We start from the raw sequence: 19,238 nt of genomic DNA on the forward strand, positions 1-19,238 counted from the left end.
GAATACCTCTCACCGACCCGTGCGCTCTCACAGAGAGGGATTCCTCAGGGTGCCATCGGCTAGGCAGTGCCATCTGGCGACACCCAGGGGAAGGGCCTTCTCTGTGGGGGCTCCCACCCTCTGGAACGAACTCCCCCCAGGACTTCGTCAACTTCCGGACCTCCGAACCTTCCGCCGCGAGCTTAAAACACATTTATTCGTTTGCGCAGGACTGGACTAGGTTTTTTAAATGTAGATTTTAAATGGGTTTTATTATATATACTGTTTTTAATTATCGGGCTATATTTAATTAGTTTTTTAATGGTTATTTTATTTTGTATTTATATGTATTTTATTTGCCTGTGAACCGCCCTGAGTCCCTAGGGAGATAGGGCGGTATACAAATTTGAATAAATAAATAAATAAATAAATGATGGCAATCAGACCTGGCTGGACCCTAGGTTTCGTAGGCAGGAGAGGCGGGAACAACAGAAGCAGGGGTGGGGCAGGCCTAGGAAGTGCTGAGTCATGGAGCCACATCCCAGAGGATATAAAAGCAGCAACGGCTGCTATACCTCTTCGTGACAAGCAAATCAACTGCTTAGAGGGAGAATTAGAGCTGAAGTCCTGTTTGTTCCTGGTTTCCTGGCTGACTCATCGGCATCAAGAGAGATAACAGAGACACTTGGCAGACGCTCACTAGTTTGCTGCCAGAGCTGATAGTTGCCGGCTAATTAAGTCATCGCTCGTGTCTCCCGGACTGTGGAGGGGGACAGAACAGAATGGTTGCTAAATGACCAAGTCGTAGGTCGAGGTGGATCTGTGTACTTCTCTTTTCAACAATACAATTTTTAGCTACCATATTTCTACCTTTTGCCTTGCCCTTTGGCGCACCTGGGATTAATTTAGCAAGACAAAAGCACAAATTGAATTTTTAGTGGATTTTTTTACGGGAGATTTGGGCATCCTGGACCATTTTGGTCATATTGAAATTTAGAAAAAGCAGGTTGGCGTGACAGGAAGATCAAGAGTTCATCCTACTTCAAAGACTATTCCAAGATCGTATTCCCAATTCTGGAGACTAGACAGTGAGAATAGACAGTGAAAAATATGATCATGCCAAGAAATAGAAGAGCATCAAATATAACAAGAGTTCCAGAATGTTTCCTGGCTGACTCATCGGCATCAAGAGAGATAACAGAGACACTTGGCATACGCTCACTAGTTTGCTGCCAGAGCTGATAGTTGCCGGCTAATTAAGTCATCGCTCGTGTCTCCCGGACTGCGGAGGGGGACAGAACAGAATGGTTGCTAAATGACCAAGTCATTTAGGTGGATCTGTGTACTTCTCTTTTCAACAATACAATTTTTAGCTACCATATTTCTACCTTTTGCCTTGCCCTTTGGCGCACCTGGGATTAATTTAGCAAGACCTAAAGCACCTGTGCTAAAGCTTAAGTCTTAATTGAATTTTTAGTGGATTTTTTTTACGGGAGATTTGGGCATCCTGGACCATTTTGGTCATATTGAAATTTAGAAAAAGCAGGTTGGTTAGTGACCGGAAGATCAAGAGTTCATCCTACTTCAAAGACTATTCCAAGATCATATTCCCAATTCTGGAGACTAGACAGTGAGACTAGACAGTGAAAATCTGACTACCGGTATGATCATGCCAAAAAATAGAAGAGTATCAAATATAACAAGAGTTCCCGAATGTTTCTGGCTTTGCGGACAGGCAGCGGGTGGGGGGGAGGGGAGAGTTCGTGCGAGTGGCTGGCAAGTGCGTGCATGGACAGCTCCATTTTGGTGAGCCGCGTGTACGTGCTCCTGCAACTCACGCAAATGGGGTGCGGGACCACACCTGCTCACCCGCTGCTTGCACAAGTGAGGGTGACATGTGCATTCCCCGGTCACTTCCACGGCCCAGTTCTAAACTCCTCCCAGCCCATTAATGGGCCACAGCCCACAAGTTGGGGACCCCTGAAATATAAAACTAGCTGTCTGGAAGGATCTGAACGTTTTCTAGAACCTGCCTGGGTTTTTACGTTTTAAGATTTCAGGGAAAGGTTTGAAAATGTGAGCAAATACCAATGAATAGGATAGGATAGGATAGGATAGGATAGGATAGGATAGGATAGGATAGGATAGGACAGGATAGCATAGCATAGCATAGCATAGCATAGCATAGCATAGCATAGCATAGCATAGCATAGCATAGCATAGGATAGCATAGGATAGGACGAGAAGAGAAGAGAAGAGAAGAGAAGAGAAGAGAAGAGAAGAGAAAAATAGAGAATAGAATAGAATAGAATAGAATAGGAGTTGGGAGGGACCTTGGAGGTCTTCTAGTCCAACCCTCTGCTTAAGCAGGAAACCCTACACCACTTCAGACAAATGGTTATCCAACCTCTTCTTAAAAGCTTCCAGTGTTGGATCATTCACAACTTCTGGAGTCAAGTAGTTCCACTGATCAGTTGTTCACATTGTCAGGAAATTTCTCCTTAGTTCTAAGTTGTTTCTCTCCTTGATTGGTTTCCACCCATTGCTTCTTGTTCTGCCCTCAGGTGCTTTGGAGAATAGCTTGACTCCCTCTTCTTTGGGGCAGCCCCTGAGATATTGGACAACTGCTGTCATGTCACCCCTAGACGCCAAATAGAATGTGGATCCCTGGTACACACAAAGGACAGAAAATATTTCAATAACAGAAATATGAATAAATAGATGAATAACAGAATAACAGGATTGGAAGAGACCTTGGAGATCTTCTAGTCCAACCCCCTGCCCAAGCAGGAGACATTATCATTTCAGACAAGTGGCTGTCCCATCTCTTCTTTAAAAACTCCAGTGATAGAACACCCATAACCTCCGAGGCCAAGCTATTCCACTGATTAATTGTTCTCCCTGTCAGGAAATTTCTCCTTAATTCTAGGTTGGTTGTCTCCTTAATTACAGTAGCGGCCAAAATTGTGGAAATCTTTTGGGGAAAGTGTATTTTCTAAAACAAGCTAATAGCATCACTTTTTTTTTTTTTTTGGAGTAGTACCATAAAATTATATATCAATGAAAAGATAATTTAATTAAGAATGCAATGCAATAACTTTTATGAATGATTTGCTATTAGAATAGCAGTTACAGTATAAAGAAGAAAAGTGAAACACGTAGAAAAAAACGAGATATGCAAAAACGATCACCATGTCACTAAATACTTAGTTGGGTAAACTTTAGCCTGAATTACAGCCTTACAACATCTTCCCGTAGAGTGAACCAAGTCTTTGAGTTCTGCAGTTGTTATAATGTGAAACCAAGGTTGAAGGATGGTGTCTATTAACTGGGTTTTATTGCTGGGTCGCTTCTGACTTAACAAGTTTCTTTAGTCGGCTCCGTAGATTTTCAGTAGAGTTAAGGTCTGGGCTATTCCCAAGCCATTCCAGCAGTGGAATATAATTATCCTGAAACTCCCCCAAAAAATAATAATGGTGTTATTAGCCGTCAAACCTCAAAAATACACTTTCCCTAAAAGGTTTCCACAATTTTAGCCGCTACTGTAATTTCCAACCATTGCTTCTTGCTCTGCTTTCAGGTGCTTTTGGTCAATAGGTCAACTCTTTCTTCTCCATGATAACCCCTCAACCCCTGGAAGTAATGTTCTCACGTCACCTTTAGTCCTTCTTTTCATTAAACTAAACATATCTCATTCCTACAATCGTTCTTTGTCAGTTTTAGCCTCCAGTCCCATAATCATCGTTATTTTATTGATTGATTGATTGATTGTTTAAATTTCTATACCGCCCTTCTCCCAAAGGACTCAGGGCGATTTACAGCCAAAGATAAAACAATTGATACAAAAATTAAAACCAGTTGAAAAAGAGAAAATTGAAGGTTGGCTGAACACTATAAAACCCATAAAAACCCCATTTAAAAAACCGTTAGGCCAGTCCTGCGCGATGGAACAGGAATGTTTTCAGCTCGCATCGAAAGATCCGGAGATCAGGGAGTCGGCGGATACCTGGTGGTAGCTCGTTCCAGAGGGTTGGTGCCCCCACAGAGAAGGCCCTCACCCTGGGTGTCGCCAGCTGACCTTGTCTGGCCAACGGCACCCTGAGGAGACCCTCCCTATGGAAGCGCATTGGTCGATGGGAGGTCGCTGGTAGCAGCAGGCGGTCCCGTAAATAACCCAGTCCTATGCCATGGAGCGCTTTAAAGGTGGTAAGCAACACCTTGAATTGCACCCGAAAGACCACCGGAAGCCAGTGCAGCCTGCGCAGGAGAGGTGTTATATGGGAGCAACGAGTTGCTCCCTCTATCATCCGCGCGGCCGCATTCTGAACCAGTTGGAGCCTTCGGGTGCTCTTCAAGGGGAGCTCCATGTAGAGAGCGTTGCAGTAGTCCAGACGGGAGGTGACGAGGGCGTGAGTGACTGTGCATAAGGAATCCCGGTCTAAGAAGGGTGTATCAGGCGAACCTGATAAAAAGCTCCTCTGGCGACGGCCATCATATGTTCTTCCAACAACAGCCGTGCATCCAGAAGGACGCCCAGATTGCGGTTGTTGCTGTTGTCTACACTTTTTCCTAGCGTCTATGATTTTCCTTTCCTTGACTTCCACACACCCCCCCCCCAATGACTTTTCTTTTGGTTGCAAGGGATTAAAATGGATTTTAATAAAAACGATGAGTGTTCTATGATTCTAAAGTTTAAACCCACTTTCTTCTCAGATTGGTGGTTGGAACGTCACTGGCTCCTGGAACCAAACCAACTTCATGGACGTTCTGAAATTGGTCTCTGCAACCTATCGCGCTTCTCCGTTCTTCACTGTTTTTGTGGGACCTGATTCTAAAAGCTCCAATAGCAACATCATCCAGGTGACTTTGCCCTGCCTTCCCACCTGTTGCAATAGCAAGTCTTCATGACTCCCAGAGGAGAGGAGAGGAAAGGAGAGGAGAGGAGAGGAGAGGAGAGGAGAGGAGAGGAGAGGAGAGGAGAGGAGAGGATAGAGGAGAGGAGAGGAGAGGAGAGGAGAGGAGAGGAGAATAGAAAATAGAATAGAGCAGATCAGAGCAGAGTAGACTAGATTAGACTAGACTAAACTAGACTAAACTAAATTAGAATAAACTATAATAGATTAGAATAAACTAATAGAATAGAATAAATTAGAAGAGAAGAGAATAAACTAGAAGAGAAGAGAAAATAGAGAAGAGAAGAGAAGAAAAGAAAAGATAGAATACAGTAGAATAGAATAGAGTAGAATAGAATAGAAAATAGAGGAGAGTATAGAGGAGAGGAGAGGAGAAGAGAAAATAGAGGAATATAGAAAATAGACTAGACTAGACTAGAATAAACTAGAAGAGAAGAGAAAATAGAGAATAGAATAGAATAAACTAGCAGAGAATAGAATAGAATAAATTAGATTAGAATAAACTAGAAGAGAAGAGAAAATAGAGAACAGAATAGAATAGAATAGAATAGAATAGAATAGAATAGAATAGAATAGAATAGAATAGAATAGAATAGAATTCTTTATTGGCCAAGTGTGATTGCACAGACAAGGAATTTGTCTTTGGTGCATATGCTCTCAGTGTGCATAAAGAAAAAAATAAAGTATATGAGCCAAGAATCATAAGATACAACACTTAGTGATAGTCATAGGATACTAATAAGCAATCAAATCATACCAGGAAACAATAAAAACAATAAAAGTTGTAAAGAGGGAATGGTTCTCTCCAGCCTCAGCTTGATTTCATCAGACTTACTCTGAGTAGAGCACAGGGGTGTCCAAACCTGGCAACATTAAGACTTGTAGACTTCAAATCCCAGAATTCTCCAGTCAGCATGAATGGCTGGGGAATTCTGGGAGTTGAAGTCCACATGTTTTAACGCTGCCAAGTTTGAACCCTCTCTACCCTACAACTTCAGTTAGGAGTGGGGATTTGAAGATGTGCTGGATCAGGGGTCTCCAACCTTGGCAACTTTAAGACTTGTGGACTTCAACTCCCAGAGTTCCTCAGCCAGCTTTGCTGGCTGAGGAACTCTAGAAGTTGAAGTCCACAAGTCTTAAAAGTTGCCAAGGTTGGAGACCCCTGTGCTGGACTACAATTCATGATCACCTGTTATGGAAGAAGGAGGTTGGGCCAACATATTTTAAGGATGCTAAGCTGAAAGGCTGAGTTCAGAGGCGGGATTCATATAATTTACCTACCAGTTCACCAGCACCGAAAATGTGAGCTCACACACTTCCACACCTGCGTCTGGCCTTCTGCACATGCAGTTTGCTCGAGTGTGTGGCCTCTGCACATGCGCCCGGCCTCAAAAACGTGCCTAAATAGGACAGCATAGAGAGGTATGAATAAAAGACGATAGATAGATAAACAATGTTAATAATGGAAAATTAAATGAGGGAAATGGCAAAAAAAAAAAAATAGAAATTCAGATGGGAGGATGGGAGGATGGGAAGGAAAGAAGATTATAAATATAAATGTACAATTATGAAATGATATATCAGGTAAAATGGAAAAGAAACTGAAAAGAAAGTATATAATATTAGAAAATTGGAGTTGCTCGGTTACCAAATAAGGGAAATATTACACAACAAAGAAGAAAGAAAGAAGAGAGGAATAGAGGATAAGATAGAGGAGGTGAAGGAGAGAGAGGGATGGAAGAAAGGGGAAGGAGAGGAAGATAGGATAGGGGAGAAGAGTTGGGGAGAAGGTGAGAAAGGAGGGAAAGAGGAGAGAAGCGGGGAAGAGGAGGGGGAAGGAGGAAGGAGGAAGGAGAGGAGGAGGAAGAAAGTAGGAGAGGCGAGGAGGGAGGGAGGGGAAAAGAGGAGAAGAAAGTTTGTTGTGAAATGAAGGGAAAGAAAGGATAGAAGAGCAACCCCAAATGTAATTAAAGTGTTTTATTTTTGTAAAGATACGTATGATTATTTATGGACAAAAGAATGTACATTTACAATATGTACTGTATATAAGAAAATAAAAAATAAAAAACTTTTTTTCGGCGGAAAAAAAAAGGACAGCATAGAACCAGGGTGGGAGTGGGCCGGGGGGTGTGCCCACCCGCAATTTCTACTACCGGTTCGTCTGAACCAGTGCGAACCGGCTGAATACCAACTCCGGCTCGGTTCTCCCTAAGTTTGGGAGCTCAACCCAGGCAGAAAACTCGTCCATCCTTCCTTAGTTTTTTAATACAAATAAGGAAGGAAATTGCCATTTATATGCAAAATATAACGCAGGGAATATTCACGTCTCACGAGTTTCCACCTCCAGCAGCCAGGTTACAACTCAGAAACAGGGTCCCTGTCTCAGTGAGAACCAGGTCAGGAGCCCTGAAATTGTTCTGGAGCCCTCCGTTTATTTTGAAGTCCATCCAGGTAGTCCTCGACTTAGGACCACAATTGAGCCCAAAATTCCTGTGGCTAAGCGAGACATTTCTGAAGTGAATTTTGCCCCATTGGGCAATCTTTTCTTGCCACCGTCGTTAACCGAATCGCTGCAGTTGTTAAGTTAGTAACACGGTTGTTCAATGAATCTGGCTTCCCCTCCGATTTTGCTTGTCAGAAGGTCGCAAAATGGGATCCGGTGACCCTGGGACACTCCAACTCTCATATTTATATGAGCCAGTTGTCAAGCATCCGAATTTTGATCATATGACCATGTAGAAGCTGCAGTGGTCGTAACTGAGGTGGAGGTTTCACATAATTTTAACACTGGTTCACCCAGCACCATAAAGGTGAGCACACACGTGCAGGTGTGCGGCCTCACAAAACACAACAATTCGCTCACATGTACCGTCCGCACATGGGTGCAACGTCAGACAACACGGCAATTCACGCACGCACGCCGTCCACACATACATCACATGTACGGCATCAAAAACACAGCGGTATAGGATGGGATTGCACCTAGGAGGGTGGGCAGCACCCATAGTTTGCCACTACCGGTTTGCCCGAACCGGTCCGGACCGACTGAATGCCACCTCTGGGTTGTAAGTGTGGAAAACAGTCACAAGGCACTTTTTCACTGCCATTATAACTTTGAACGGTCACTAAATGAATGGTTGTAAGACAAGGACTACCTGTAATGCCCTTTTCTTACATAGTTGCACGTGAGTGAGAAGGCAGCCGTCATTAGCTAAGAACTACGGGGCGTGCATAAGTGCACAAAAGTGCCTACCATTCCTGTCCTATTGTTTCCTTTCAATATATGTTCCTGTATATAATAATAATAATAATAATAATAATAATAATAATAATAATAATAATAATAATAATAATAATAATAATAATAATTTAATTTGTATACCGCCCTTCTCCCGAAGGACTCAACGGCTGGATCTCCAGACACACTCTAGGCGTCTTCTCCGGCGTTTCATCTCCCTCAGCTCCTCGGAGAACCAAGGAGCTGGTTGAGACCGACGCCGGGTCAGAGGCCGCAAAGGCACGATACGGTCCAAAGCTCCAGCCGCGGCCTGTTCCCAGGCCGCGACTAGCTCTTCAGTCGTGCCGTGGGCCAGGTTCTCGGGAAACGGCCCAAGCTTTGTCAGGAACCTCTCAGGGTCCATCAGCCACCTGGGATGGAACCAACGCATTGGTTCCGTCTCCCTGCGGCGGTGGGTAGCGGTCTGAAAGTCCAGACGAAGGAGAAAATGATCCGACCATGACAAAGGGTCGATAACTAAATCATTTAAAATCAGATCATTCAACCACTGGCCAGAGATAAAAACCAAGTCTAGGATGCCTCCCCCAATGTGAGTAGGGCCATCAATTAATTGAGTCAGGTCCATGGCTGTCATGGAAGCCATGAACTTTATTTATTTATTGTGACAAATAAATAAATAAAATAAAATAACAGGATGAGTTTCCTGGCTGTTTTTTTTTTTTTTATAAAAAAGTTTTATTTTTACAATCTTATCAAATAATTCATCCAATGTACAGTTATATACAATTAGTCGGGCCTGCCCAGTCACCACCCCCCTTTTTAACCTTCTTCCCTCTTCTACCTTCTTTACTTTCCAAACCTTCCTCTCCTTCTCTTATCTACCTCCTCTCCTCCCTCCACCCTACACTCTTCTCCCTCTTCTACCCCTCTTCCTTCCTCTTCTCCTCTTTCCTACCTCCTACTCTCTCTTTTTTCCCTCCCCACCGTTCTAAAATGGCAACTGGTCAGACCCGACCCTACATTAATTATATTTATACATCTTCAATAATCCCTGTACATTAACCATCACTCCATCTCTAGCCTCAACCCCCAATTCCCTCCCCATACCCCACCCCCCACCCCGACTTCCCAGAACAAAATGCAGGGTATCAAAACTAACAATCATAATCTAAAATAATTCCTAAATTATAATCTCTAGTCTCTCCACGCTTATTCACACTCTCAATTCCCCTCTCCTTCAAAAATATATCTAATACAAATTATTTCCTAAATTTACTCATATGCTATTTGATATTTTTTTATCTGATACTTATTTTGAATATAATCAATCCACATTTTCCATTCTAAAATATATTTTTCTTGTGTATAGTCTTTCAAGTAAGCAGAGATTTTGCCATTTCTGCCAGATTTGATACTTTAAGAGTCCATTCTTCAATTGTAGGTAATTCTTCTTTCTTCCAATATTGAGCAATCAAAAGTCTTGCGGCTGTTATTAAGTTCAGAATCAATTTAGTCTCTATAGCTGTACAATCCATAATTATTCCTAGTAAAAAGAACTGCGGGGTAAACTTAATCTTCTTTTCAAAATATTCTGCATGATCCACCATACTTTAATCCAAAATGCTTTAACTTTTTTGCAAGTCCACCATATATGATAATAAGTAGCATCTTCACAATCACATCTCCAGCATTTAGCCTGTACATTAGGATACATACATGACAATTTTTTGGGGTCTAAATGCCATCTATAAAACATCTTATAAAAATTTTCTCTCATATTTTGCGCTTGTGTAAATTTAACATTCCTCACCCAAATTCTTTCCCAAGTTTCCAACATTATTGGTTGCTGAAAATTTTGTGCCCACTTAATCATACAATCCTTAACCAAATCAGTCTCTGAATCTATTTCTACTAATACATTATACAACCTCTTAATATGCTGTTGACCTTGATCTCTCATTTGTTTTAACAAATTATCCTCAATTTGCTTAACACCTATTTTTTGATCTAATTTCCATCTAGCTTGTAGTTGTCCATATTGGAACCATGTATAATTTTTCCCTTCTTCCCCCATCTTTTCTCTAGATTTTAATTGTAACTCCCCCTTTTCCATACAAAGAAGTTCTTTATAAGTAACTACCTCCATCTTTTGATATATATTTATATTTTCTATCATGTGTCTCGGTTTGCCCATATTGGAATCTTTCCATCTAATTTGTATTGATATTTCCTCCAAACCCTCAATAATGCATTTCTAATTATATTATTTTTAAATATTTTATCAACTTTCTTATCATATAATAAATAGGCATGCCACCCATATAACAAACCATAACCTTCTATATTCAGAACTCTTTCCTCAGTTAAATTAATCCAATCAGTAATTAATGATAAAACAACTGCTTCATAATACAATTTTAAATTAGGCATTTTAAGACCCCCTTTCCTTATATCCTGCATTACTTTTAATTTTATTCTTGGTTTTTGCCCATCCATACAAATTTACTAATCCCTTTTGCCATTCCTGTAATTTAATATCATTCTTAAACACCGGTATCATTTGAAACAAAAACAAAAACCTGGGCAAAACATTCATTTTATAGCCGCTATTCTTCCCAGCAAAGATAGTTGTAACTTCTTCCAACTCTCCATTTCTTTCCATACCTTCTGCCACAATACCTCATAATTATTTTTGTATAATTTAACATTTGAAGCTGTAATATATATTCCTAAATATTTAACCTTTTAACGATTTCAAAACCTGAAGTTCTTTCTAACTCTTCTTTTGTTGTATATTCATATTTTTAGTTATCATCTTTGTCTTTTGCTGATTCACCTTAAATCCAGATACTTTACCATACTGACCAATTATATCTTTTAAACCAGTTACTGAGTATATTGGTTGAGATACAGTAACAACCAGGTCATCTGCAAAAGCTCTTAATCTATAATCTTGATGTTTAACTCTAATTCCCTTTATTCGATCGGAACCACGTATGTTATTCAGAAGAATTTCTAAAGGTAAAATAAAAGTAATGGGGACAAGGGACATCCCTGTCTCGTCCCTTTCTCAATTTTAAAAGTTTCTGTTAACCCACCATTTACTATTATTTGTGCTGTTTGCTTCTGATATATTGCTTTAATTGGACGAATAAAAAAATCCCCAAATAGCATTTTTTCTATTACTTTAAACAAAAACTGCCAATCCAATCTATCAAAAGCTTTTTCAGCATCCAAAAAAAGGAATGCCGCTGATACTTGGTTGTTTCGTTCCAAATATTCAAGTAAATTTACGATTTGCCTCACATTATATCTCATCTGCCTACCCTTAATAAATCCTGACTGATCATTATGAATTATTTGATTCATCACTGGCATTAATCTATTAGCCAATATCTTGGTAAATATCTTGTAATCAGTATTTAAAAGTGATATAGGCCTATAATTCTCTGCTTTAATACCATCTCGATCTTCCTTCGGTATTAACGAAATAAAGGCTGTCCTCCATGAAGGGGGAACATCTCCTCCCATTTGAATTTTATTAAATAACTCTTTAAGTGGTTCAACCATCTCATTTTGTAAATTTTATAATAAACAGCTGTTAAACCATCTGTTCCTGGTGCTTTACCGATTTTAAGTTGTTTAATTGCTAAGAAAATTTCCTCTGAAGTAATTAATTGATTCAATTCTTCTCTTTGATTTTCTGTAAGCTCACAAATATTTTGTTGTTGTAAATATCTTTCTATCTCTGTATCATCAACCATATCCCTAGAATATAACTTACTATAATACTCTAAAATGCTTTTTAATCAAGTTCTTTTGATAAACTTCCTTACCCCTATATTCTATTTTATCAATCATTCGTGATTTCTGTTTTTTCCTTATTAAATAGGCAAGCCATCTTCCTGGCTTATTGGCATTATTAAACGTATTATGTTTTACATATTGTAAATTAATTGCTACTTGATCTGCCATCAACATATTAAACTGACCTCTCAATATATTTATTGATTCTTTTATTTTACTATTTCCTGGGCTATTTATCAATAATTATTCTTTCTTTTAATTTCCTCTTCCAGTTCCTTTTTCTTTTCTGCAATTTATTTTGTATTTAATATTCATTTGTATAAGATTTCCTCTCATATAAGCCTTACTGGAGTCCCAAATCATCTCTATAGATGTCTCTTTTTTCATATTCATAATAAAAAATTCTTTCATTTGTTTTTTACATTCATTTACATTTTGTTCATATTTAAACAAATTCTCATTCAACCTCCATGATCTCCTAGCCTCCTTTTCCCGATCAAATTCAATCCAAACTGGACTATGATCAGATAAAGTTCTTGAACAAATCTTCGTCTTCTTCACTCTAGAATACAAGTCATTAGTAATCAAAATTTTGATTATTTTGGTTTCCTGGCTGTTTTTTATAGAGGAATATAAGGCAGTTGGAAGGACAGCCTGACTTCTGGATTGAATTTGTTCTTTTTTTTTACCTATGGCAGGTGGATCAATCCGGCCTCTTTTTACCATCACGAGATTATTACTTGAACAAGACAGCCAACAAGAAGGTAAGGAAACCTTTTACAGGTAGACCGTGACCCATGATTGCTCTGCGCCAGGGGTAAAATCTGAAAATTTTCCCTAAAATTGGCTTAATTGGTGGGCGTGGCTTGGTGGTCAGATGACTGGGTGGGCATGGCCAATAACAATAAATAATAAAAATAATAAACAAAGTACACAAAACAGTAAGAGGTACCGAAAACCTACTTTCACACTTTACATGCACACAACACAACTGACTCACACATAAATGTAAAAGCAGCTGCACTTCACCCAAAATGGCCCCTTCAACAAGCAGGAACCTCACACAGCCACAAATAGCTCAAAACCCAACTTTCACACTTTACACACACAACACAACACAACACAACACAACTGACTGAAAAAAAAACCAGTTACTTACCCAATTGAAGGGACAAGGCAGGCAGATTGAGTTGCTCACTGATGAGATGGATTGCAGGCAGGCAGATTGAGTTGCTTGCTAGCTGATGCAATTGATTCCAGCAGCCGAAGCAAAGCAAGGCAGTGAGCGAGCCCGAAAGAAGCAGCAAGCTGCCAAGTAGGCAAGTGGAGACCAGGCGATTGGGTGAGCATGGGCGGGGGTGGGGGCGGGGCAGGGAATTTTGCTACCAGTTCTCCAAACTACCCGCCCCCATCGCTACCGGATCGCCTGATCCAGTCCGAACCGGGAGCATTCCACCCCTGCTCTGCGCCCAGGCATCAAAACCGCCAGCTGATCAGAGGTAGCAGCTTCCCGCTAAAGAAAAGGAAAAGTCCTTTGCGAGTCCTTTGCAACAAACCCTGGTTTGGTGGCTCGGCTTGGACAAGCAGCCGATCTCCAGGAGCCTTTAAGCGTGCTGCCCAAAGAGGAGTTTTGATTCTAGAACATGGCTTGGTGGCCACCAGCCACCGGGGAATTGGAGACCTTCACTATCTCAATTCCGGCACCTTCACAGGGACCATGGAGATGGTCAGGGGTGGGTTTCAAAAATTTTAGCAAGGGGCTCTCTGCCCGGTTGTTGAGTGGGTGTGGCCATGGTGAGCATGGCCTAGTCAGCCTCCTGCACCACGGCGGAGGGCATTTTTCCGAAACCAGCCTCCCCAGGCTCCGGAGGCCCTCTGGAGGCCTTCCCGAACTTCTTGTAGGACCGTTTTTCTCTCCCCTTGAGCCTCCGTGCATGCCCTGCACTTACCTGCATGCAAAACGGGCTGCGTGGGGACTCCTGGGAGGGGCAGGATGGGGTGGGTGGGGTCAGCCAGGGGTGGGATTTGGGGGTTGTCCGAACTGCACAGAATCTTAGCTAGAGGTTCTCCTGAACCCCTGCGAACCCGAGCCCTAGAAGCACTCCTTCTTGGGCAGCCGTTGTGAGTAGAGCAGGCGAGGCACGGAAATCACCTGGGCTGCGTGAGTGGGGTGAGCGAGCCAGAGAGTGAGATATATAGGACCAGATAGTGCCAGGGCGGGTGGGCTGGCCCAGCCGATGGTTGGAACTACCGGTTCGACTGAACTAGTCCGAACCGGTTGCAGCCCACCTCTGGTTTTAGTCACTTTTGTTCTCATTCCTTGGCAGGGCTTTTCAACAATTGGGGGGGAAATGATTTGTGTTGTCCTGTTAAATACTAGTCAAATATTGGCTGAATCTCTACAACCCTTCAAATCTTGATTTGATTACTCAAGGTCGATTAAATAGACTACAACTAGCTGCATCCACTCTGCTCGGTAAATGACAAATTTGCTAAGCAAACCCACGAAACCTGGGACAAGACTCAGCCGCCACAGCCAAGCAAAACATACTTGCAGTTCATCACCAATTGCCCAAACCTTGTTAAAATGTTAATATTATTAGTTCTTTCAGCAGGAACCATTTATCTTGGGAAGATCCATCCTCCCCCAGGAGAGTTTTATAGAACTTCTAAGGCTGTCCTTAGAAGAATATATGACGGCCGTCGCCAGGGGAGCTTTTTATCAGGTCCACCTGATTCGCCAGTTGTGCCCCTTTCTCGACCGGGATTCCCTTCACACAGTCACTCATGCCCTTGTCACTTCCCGCCTGGACTACTGCAATGCTCTCTACATGGGGCTCCCCTTGAAGAGCACCAGGAGGCTCCAACTGGTCCAGAATGCGGCTGCGCGGGTAATAGAAGGGGCACCGCAATGCTCCCATATAACACCGCTCTTGCGCAGCCTGCACTGGTTGCCGGTGGTCTTCCGGGTGCAATTCAAGGTGCTGGTCATCACCTTTAAAGCGCTCCATGGCACAGGACCAGGTTACCTTCGGGACCGCCTACTGCCGCCTTTAGCCCCCCATCGGCCTGTGCTCTCCCATAGGCAGGGCCTACTCAGGTTGCCATCAGTCAAACAATGTCGACTGGCGGCCCCCAGGGGGAGGGCCTTTTCTGTGGGGGCTCCAGCCCTATGAAATGAGTTGCCTCCGGGGCTGCGTCAACTCCCCGACCTCCGGTCTTTTAAACGCGAGCTCAAGACTTTTCTATTCCACTGTGTGGGGCTAGCTTGAGGGAATTTTAAGAGGGGTTTTAGGACTGTTTATTTTAGTGTTAATTTTAAATTTGGCCTGTTTATAATTGTTTTTAATATGTTTTTAAGCTTGTCTATGTACTAGTTGTTTTTATTTGGCTGTTCACCGCCCTGAGTCCTTCGGGAGAAGAGTGGTATAAAAATCTAATTAAATAAATGAATACATGGACAAAAACACTCCTGGTTCCTGCAGTGAGCAAGACGGGAGCAGAAGCAGTTTTAAATAATGACCTTTTTTTGCACAAAGATGCCTGCAGTTTTAAAAAGAAGAAATAATCCTTTGCTCTTAGAATAGAATAGAATAGAATAGAATAGAATAGAATAGAATAGAATAGAATAGAATAGAATAGAATAGAATAGAATTCTTTATTGGCCAAGTGTGATTGGACACACAAGGAATTTGTCTTTTGTGCATAAGCTCTCAATGTACATAAAAGAAAAGATACATTCATCAAGAATCATAAGATACAACACAATGATAGTCATAGGGTACAAATAAGCAATCAGGAAACATTATAAATATAAATTGTAAGGATACAAGCAGCAAAGTTACAGTTATACAGTCATAAGTGGAAAGAGATGGGTGATGGGAACGATGAGAAGATTAATAGTAATGCAGATTTAGTAAATAGTTTGACAGTGTTGAGGGAATTATTTGTTTAGCAGAGTGATGGCCTTCGGGAAAAAACTGTTCTTGTGTCTAGTTGTTCTGGTGTGCAGTGCTCTATAGCGTCGTTTTGAGGGTAGGAGTTGAAACCGTTTATGTCCAGGATGTGAGGGATCTGTAAATATTTTCACAGCCCTCTTTTTGACTCTTGCAGTATACAGGTCCTCAATGGAAGGCAGGTTGGTAGCCATTGTTTTTTCTGCAGTTCTAATGATCCTCTGAAGTCTGTGTCTGTCTTGTTGGGTTGCAGAACTCTTATCAGGTTACTTAACTTTCCTCCTGATTGCTAAATGGACGGGTTAAGCAGCCTTTGCTCTCTGCCTTATTAACCATGAAATTAAAAACTTTAATATATAAAAAGTGACATTTCAGGCTTCAGGGAAAATTTGACCAAGGTTAACAGCACAAGCAAAGGTGGTCTTCACATACCGTAGCAACCGGAAATGTGAGCATGAACGCGCAGTCCACGCATGTTTGCAGCATCACAAAACACAGCAATTCATGTGCGTGCGTCCCATCCACGCATGCATGTGATGTCAAGCAACACGGCAATTCACACACGCGTGCCGTCTGCACATGCGTGCGGCGTCAAAAACACAGCGATACAGGACAGGATTGAGCCCAAGTTGCCACTACCGGTTCGGCTGAACTGGTCCAAACCGGCTGAACACCAGCTCTGAGTACAAGTAGTCCTCGAGTTACGACCACAATTGAGCTTAAGTAAGTTTGGCCCTGTTTTACAGCCTTTCTTGCTACAGTTGGTAAGAGAATTACTGCCGTTGGTTAAGTTAGTCACAAGGTTGTTCAGCGAATCTGGATTCGTCATTGACTTGGCCTGTCGGAAGGATGCAAAAGAGGATCGATCGCATAACCCCGGCATGCTGCAACTGTCATACCAGGGGTGAAATGCTCTCGGTTCGGACCGGATCGTCCAATCTGGTAACGATGGCGGCAGATGGTTCAGAGAACCGGTAGCAAAAATTCATGCCCCCCCCTCCTCCGCCCATGCCCACCCAATTGTCTGGTCGCCCGCTTGCCCGCTAGCTGCTTCTTTTAAAAAATGCTTTTAAAAGGTTAAAAAAAAGGCTCTGATGATCACAGCTGGCCCAAATAGGTTGTAAAAAATGCTTTTAAAAGGTTAAAAAAAGACCATGTGCCACAACTGATCACACACCCGCGCTGTTCTGCTTACCCAATGCCTTCTTTTGCTATGCACTGCGCACGTGCACACACACCTCACATTTAGTGTGTGGTGCGCACTGCGCAAGCAGAGCGCGCATGCGCAGCCAGCGAACCGGTAGTAAACCGGTTCAGATTTCACCACTGCGTCATAAATACATGCTGAGTGTCTGAATTTTGATCATGTGATCACAGGGACGCTGCAACGATCCTAAGGCTGGAAAAGAGTCAAAAGTCACTTTTTTTCATTGCCCTTGTAACTTTGAAACGGTCAAGAAATAAAAGGTGGTATGTTGAGGACTACCCTATTCAACAAGCTCCAGAAACCAAGGAAGACACGCTGAGGTTCTTCGAAGCAGTTTACTGTTCTTCAGTTATAGACAGAAATCAGGAAATCTATTGGAAGAATATAGATTGTGGTACCTGGACGTGCACAAAACCATGTCGGCTGCTGCCTTTTGAACCAGCTGAAACTTTTGGTGAATTTGTTGCCAAGAAAACTACAGAGCTGTCGTGTCCCACCCCCCACTCCGATGAACGAGTCAAGGAAGTCCATAACAGACTTGGCAACAAAGCCTCTGCAGCTTGCCAAGTTCCTTCGAGGTTTATCAGGGCAGGCAGGAGTCCAAGTTGTGACTTCAGCGATAGGGTCCGGTATCAGCAAGCTCGATAAGACTTTGCTTGACTCAAGGTTGGAATGCCAAAAGCAGGTCCTTTATATAGGCTGTGGGGTGTGGCTCCATGACTCAGCATTTATCCAGGCCTGCCCCTCCCTTCCTTCTGCTGGTGTCGCCTCTCAGATCTCCGGAAGCGAGGATCCTCCCACTTTGAATTGTCTTCAGCTGGATCTGCTGTCTGGGAAAGGGAGGGGTCAGAAGGAATAGGCCCGAGCAATTCCAACACCTGGCTGGCTTCCTGCTCTGAAGGCTGAGCCAAAGGAACACACGCTGTATGAGTGAGATTTATTGGGCTACTCCTTTCACTACTGGAATCGTCTCCGGGCATGGGGCCAAGGCTGGGGGCTGGAGGCATGACAGGCCGTTCATCTTCATTATCAGACTCGGAGTCTGATAACAGGCCCGGTTGGAGACAGGAGGGGCCCGGCTGAGGAGAGGAGGGAGGACGAGTCACAACAAGAGCCTTTTCCTTAGTTGCCAGGGGTCAAGGCTGCCTCAAAGGCAGCAAAAACTTCCGTCCGTCCGTCCGTCCATCCATCCATCCATCCATCCATCCATCCATCCATCCATCCATCCATCCATCCATCCATCCATCTATCTATCTATCTATCTATCTATCTATCTATCTATTCTAGCACGGATCTATCGAGATCCTTCAAACCGGTGATTGTTAAATCTGAGATTAACAGATTAGCAGATTTGGAAGGGCCCTTGTACGTCATCTAGTCCAACCCCACCCCCCTTGCCCAAGCAGGAGACTCTACACCATTTCTGACAGATGGTGTCATCCAGTCTCTTCTTGAAAGCTTCCAGTGATGATGCTCCCACAACTTCTGCCTTCCATCGGTTGATCGCTCTCACTATCAGAAAATTTCTCCTTACCAGGTTGAATCTCTCCTTGGAACAGTTTCCATCCATTATTTCTTGTCTGGCCTTTGGGTGCTTTGGAAAATAGCTTGACCCCCTTCTCTCTGTGGCAACCCCTCAAGTATTGGAAGATGGCTATCATGTCTCCCCTGGTCCTTCTCTTCACTAGACCAGCCAGGCCCAGTTCCTGCACCCATTCTTCTTATGTTTTAGTCTCTAGTCCCCTAATCATTTTGCTTGCTCTTCTCTGCCCTTTTTCTAGAGTCTCAAAATCTTTTTTATAGTGTGGCGACCAAAACTGGATGCAGTATTCTAGGTGTGGTATAAAGGCTTTATAGAGTGGTATTAGTGCCTTCCTTGCTCTTGATTCTATCCCTCTGTTAATGCAGTTTAGGATTGCATTGGCTTTTTTGGCGGCTGCCGCACACTGCTGGCTCATATTTCACTGGCTGTCCACTAAGACTCCAAGCTCCTTCTCACAGTCACTGCTATTAACCCTGCCACGAGATCCTCTTTACAAGCTTTTTTGCTAGAGCGTTTTATTTTAAGAGGCAAAGTGGATGTGGAGTCGAAAAGCAGATTTCTTCTGCTTATAGCACACACTCTCTCTCTCTTCCAA

At 42.6% G+C, this 19,238-nt stretch overlaps 1 protein-coding gene across 1 annotated transcript in view; it reads left to right on the top strand.

Moving 5' to 3' along the window:
• Positions 1-19,238, top strand: part of ECE2 (endothelin converting enzyme 2) — a 130,000-nt gene that overhangs the window by 60,088 nt on the left and 50,674 nt on the right. The window contains exons 6-7 of the mRNA XM_058189158.1: positions 4,693-4,839; positions 12,636-12,701. Of these exons, the coding sequence (XP_058045141.1) occupies positions 4,693-4,839; positions 12,636-12,701 (213 nt within the window). The remainder of the gene's footprint in view (positions 1-4,692; positions 4,840-12,635; positions 12,702-19,238) is intronic.

This window comes from Ahaetulla prasina, chromosome 6 (assembly GCF_028640845.1).
Source record: "Ahaetulla prasina isolate Xishuangbanna chromosome 6, ASM2864084v1, whole genome shotgun sequence".
NCBI lineage: Eukaryota > Metazoa > Chordata > Lepidosauria > Squamata > Colubridae > Ahaetulla > Ahaetulla prasina.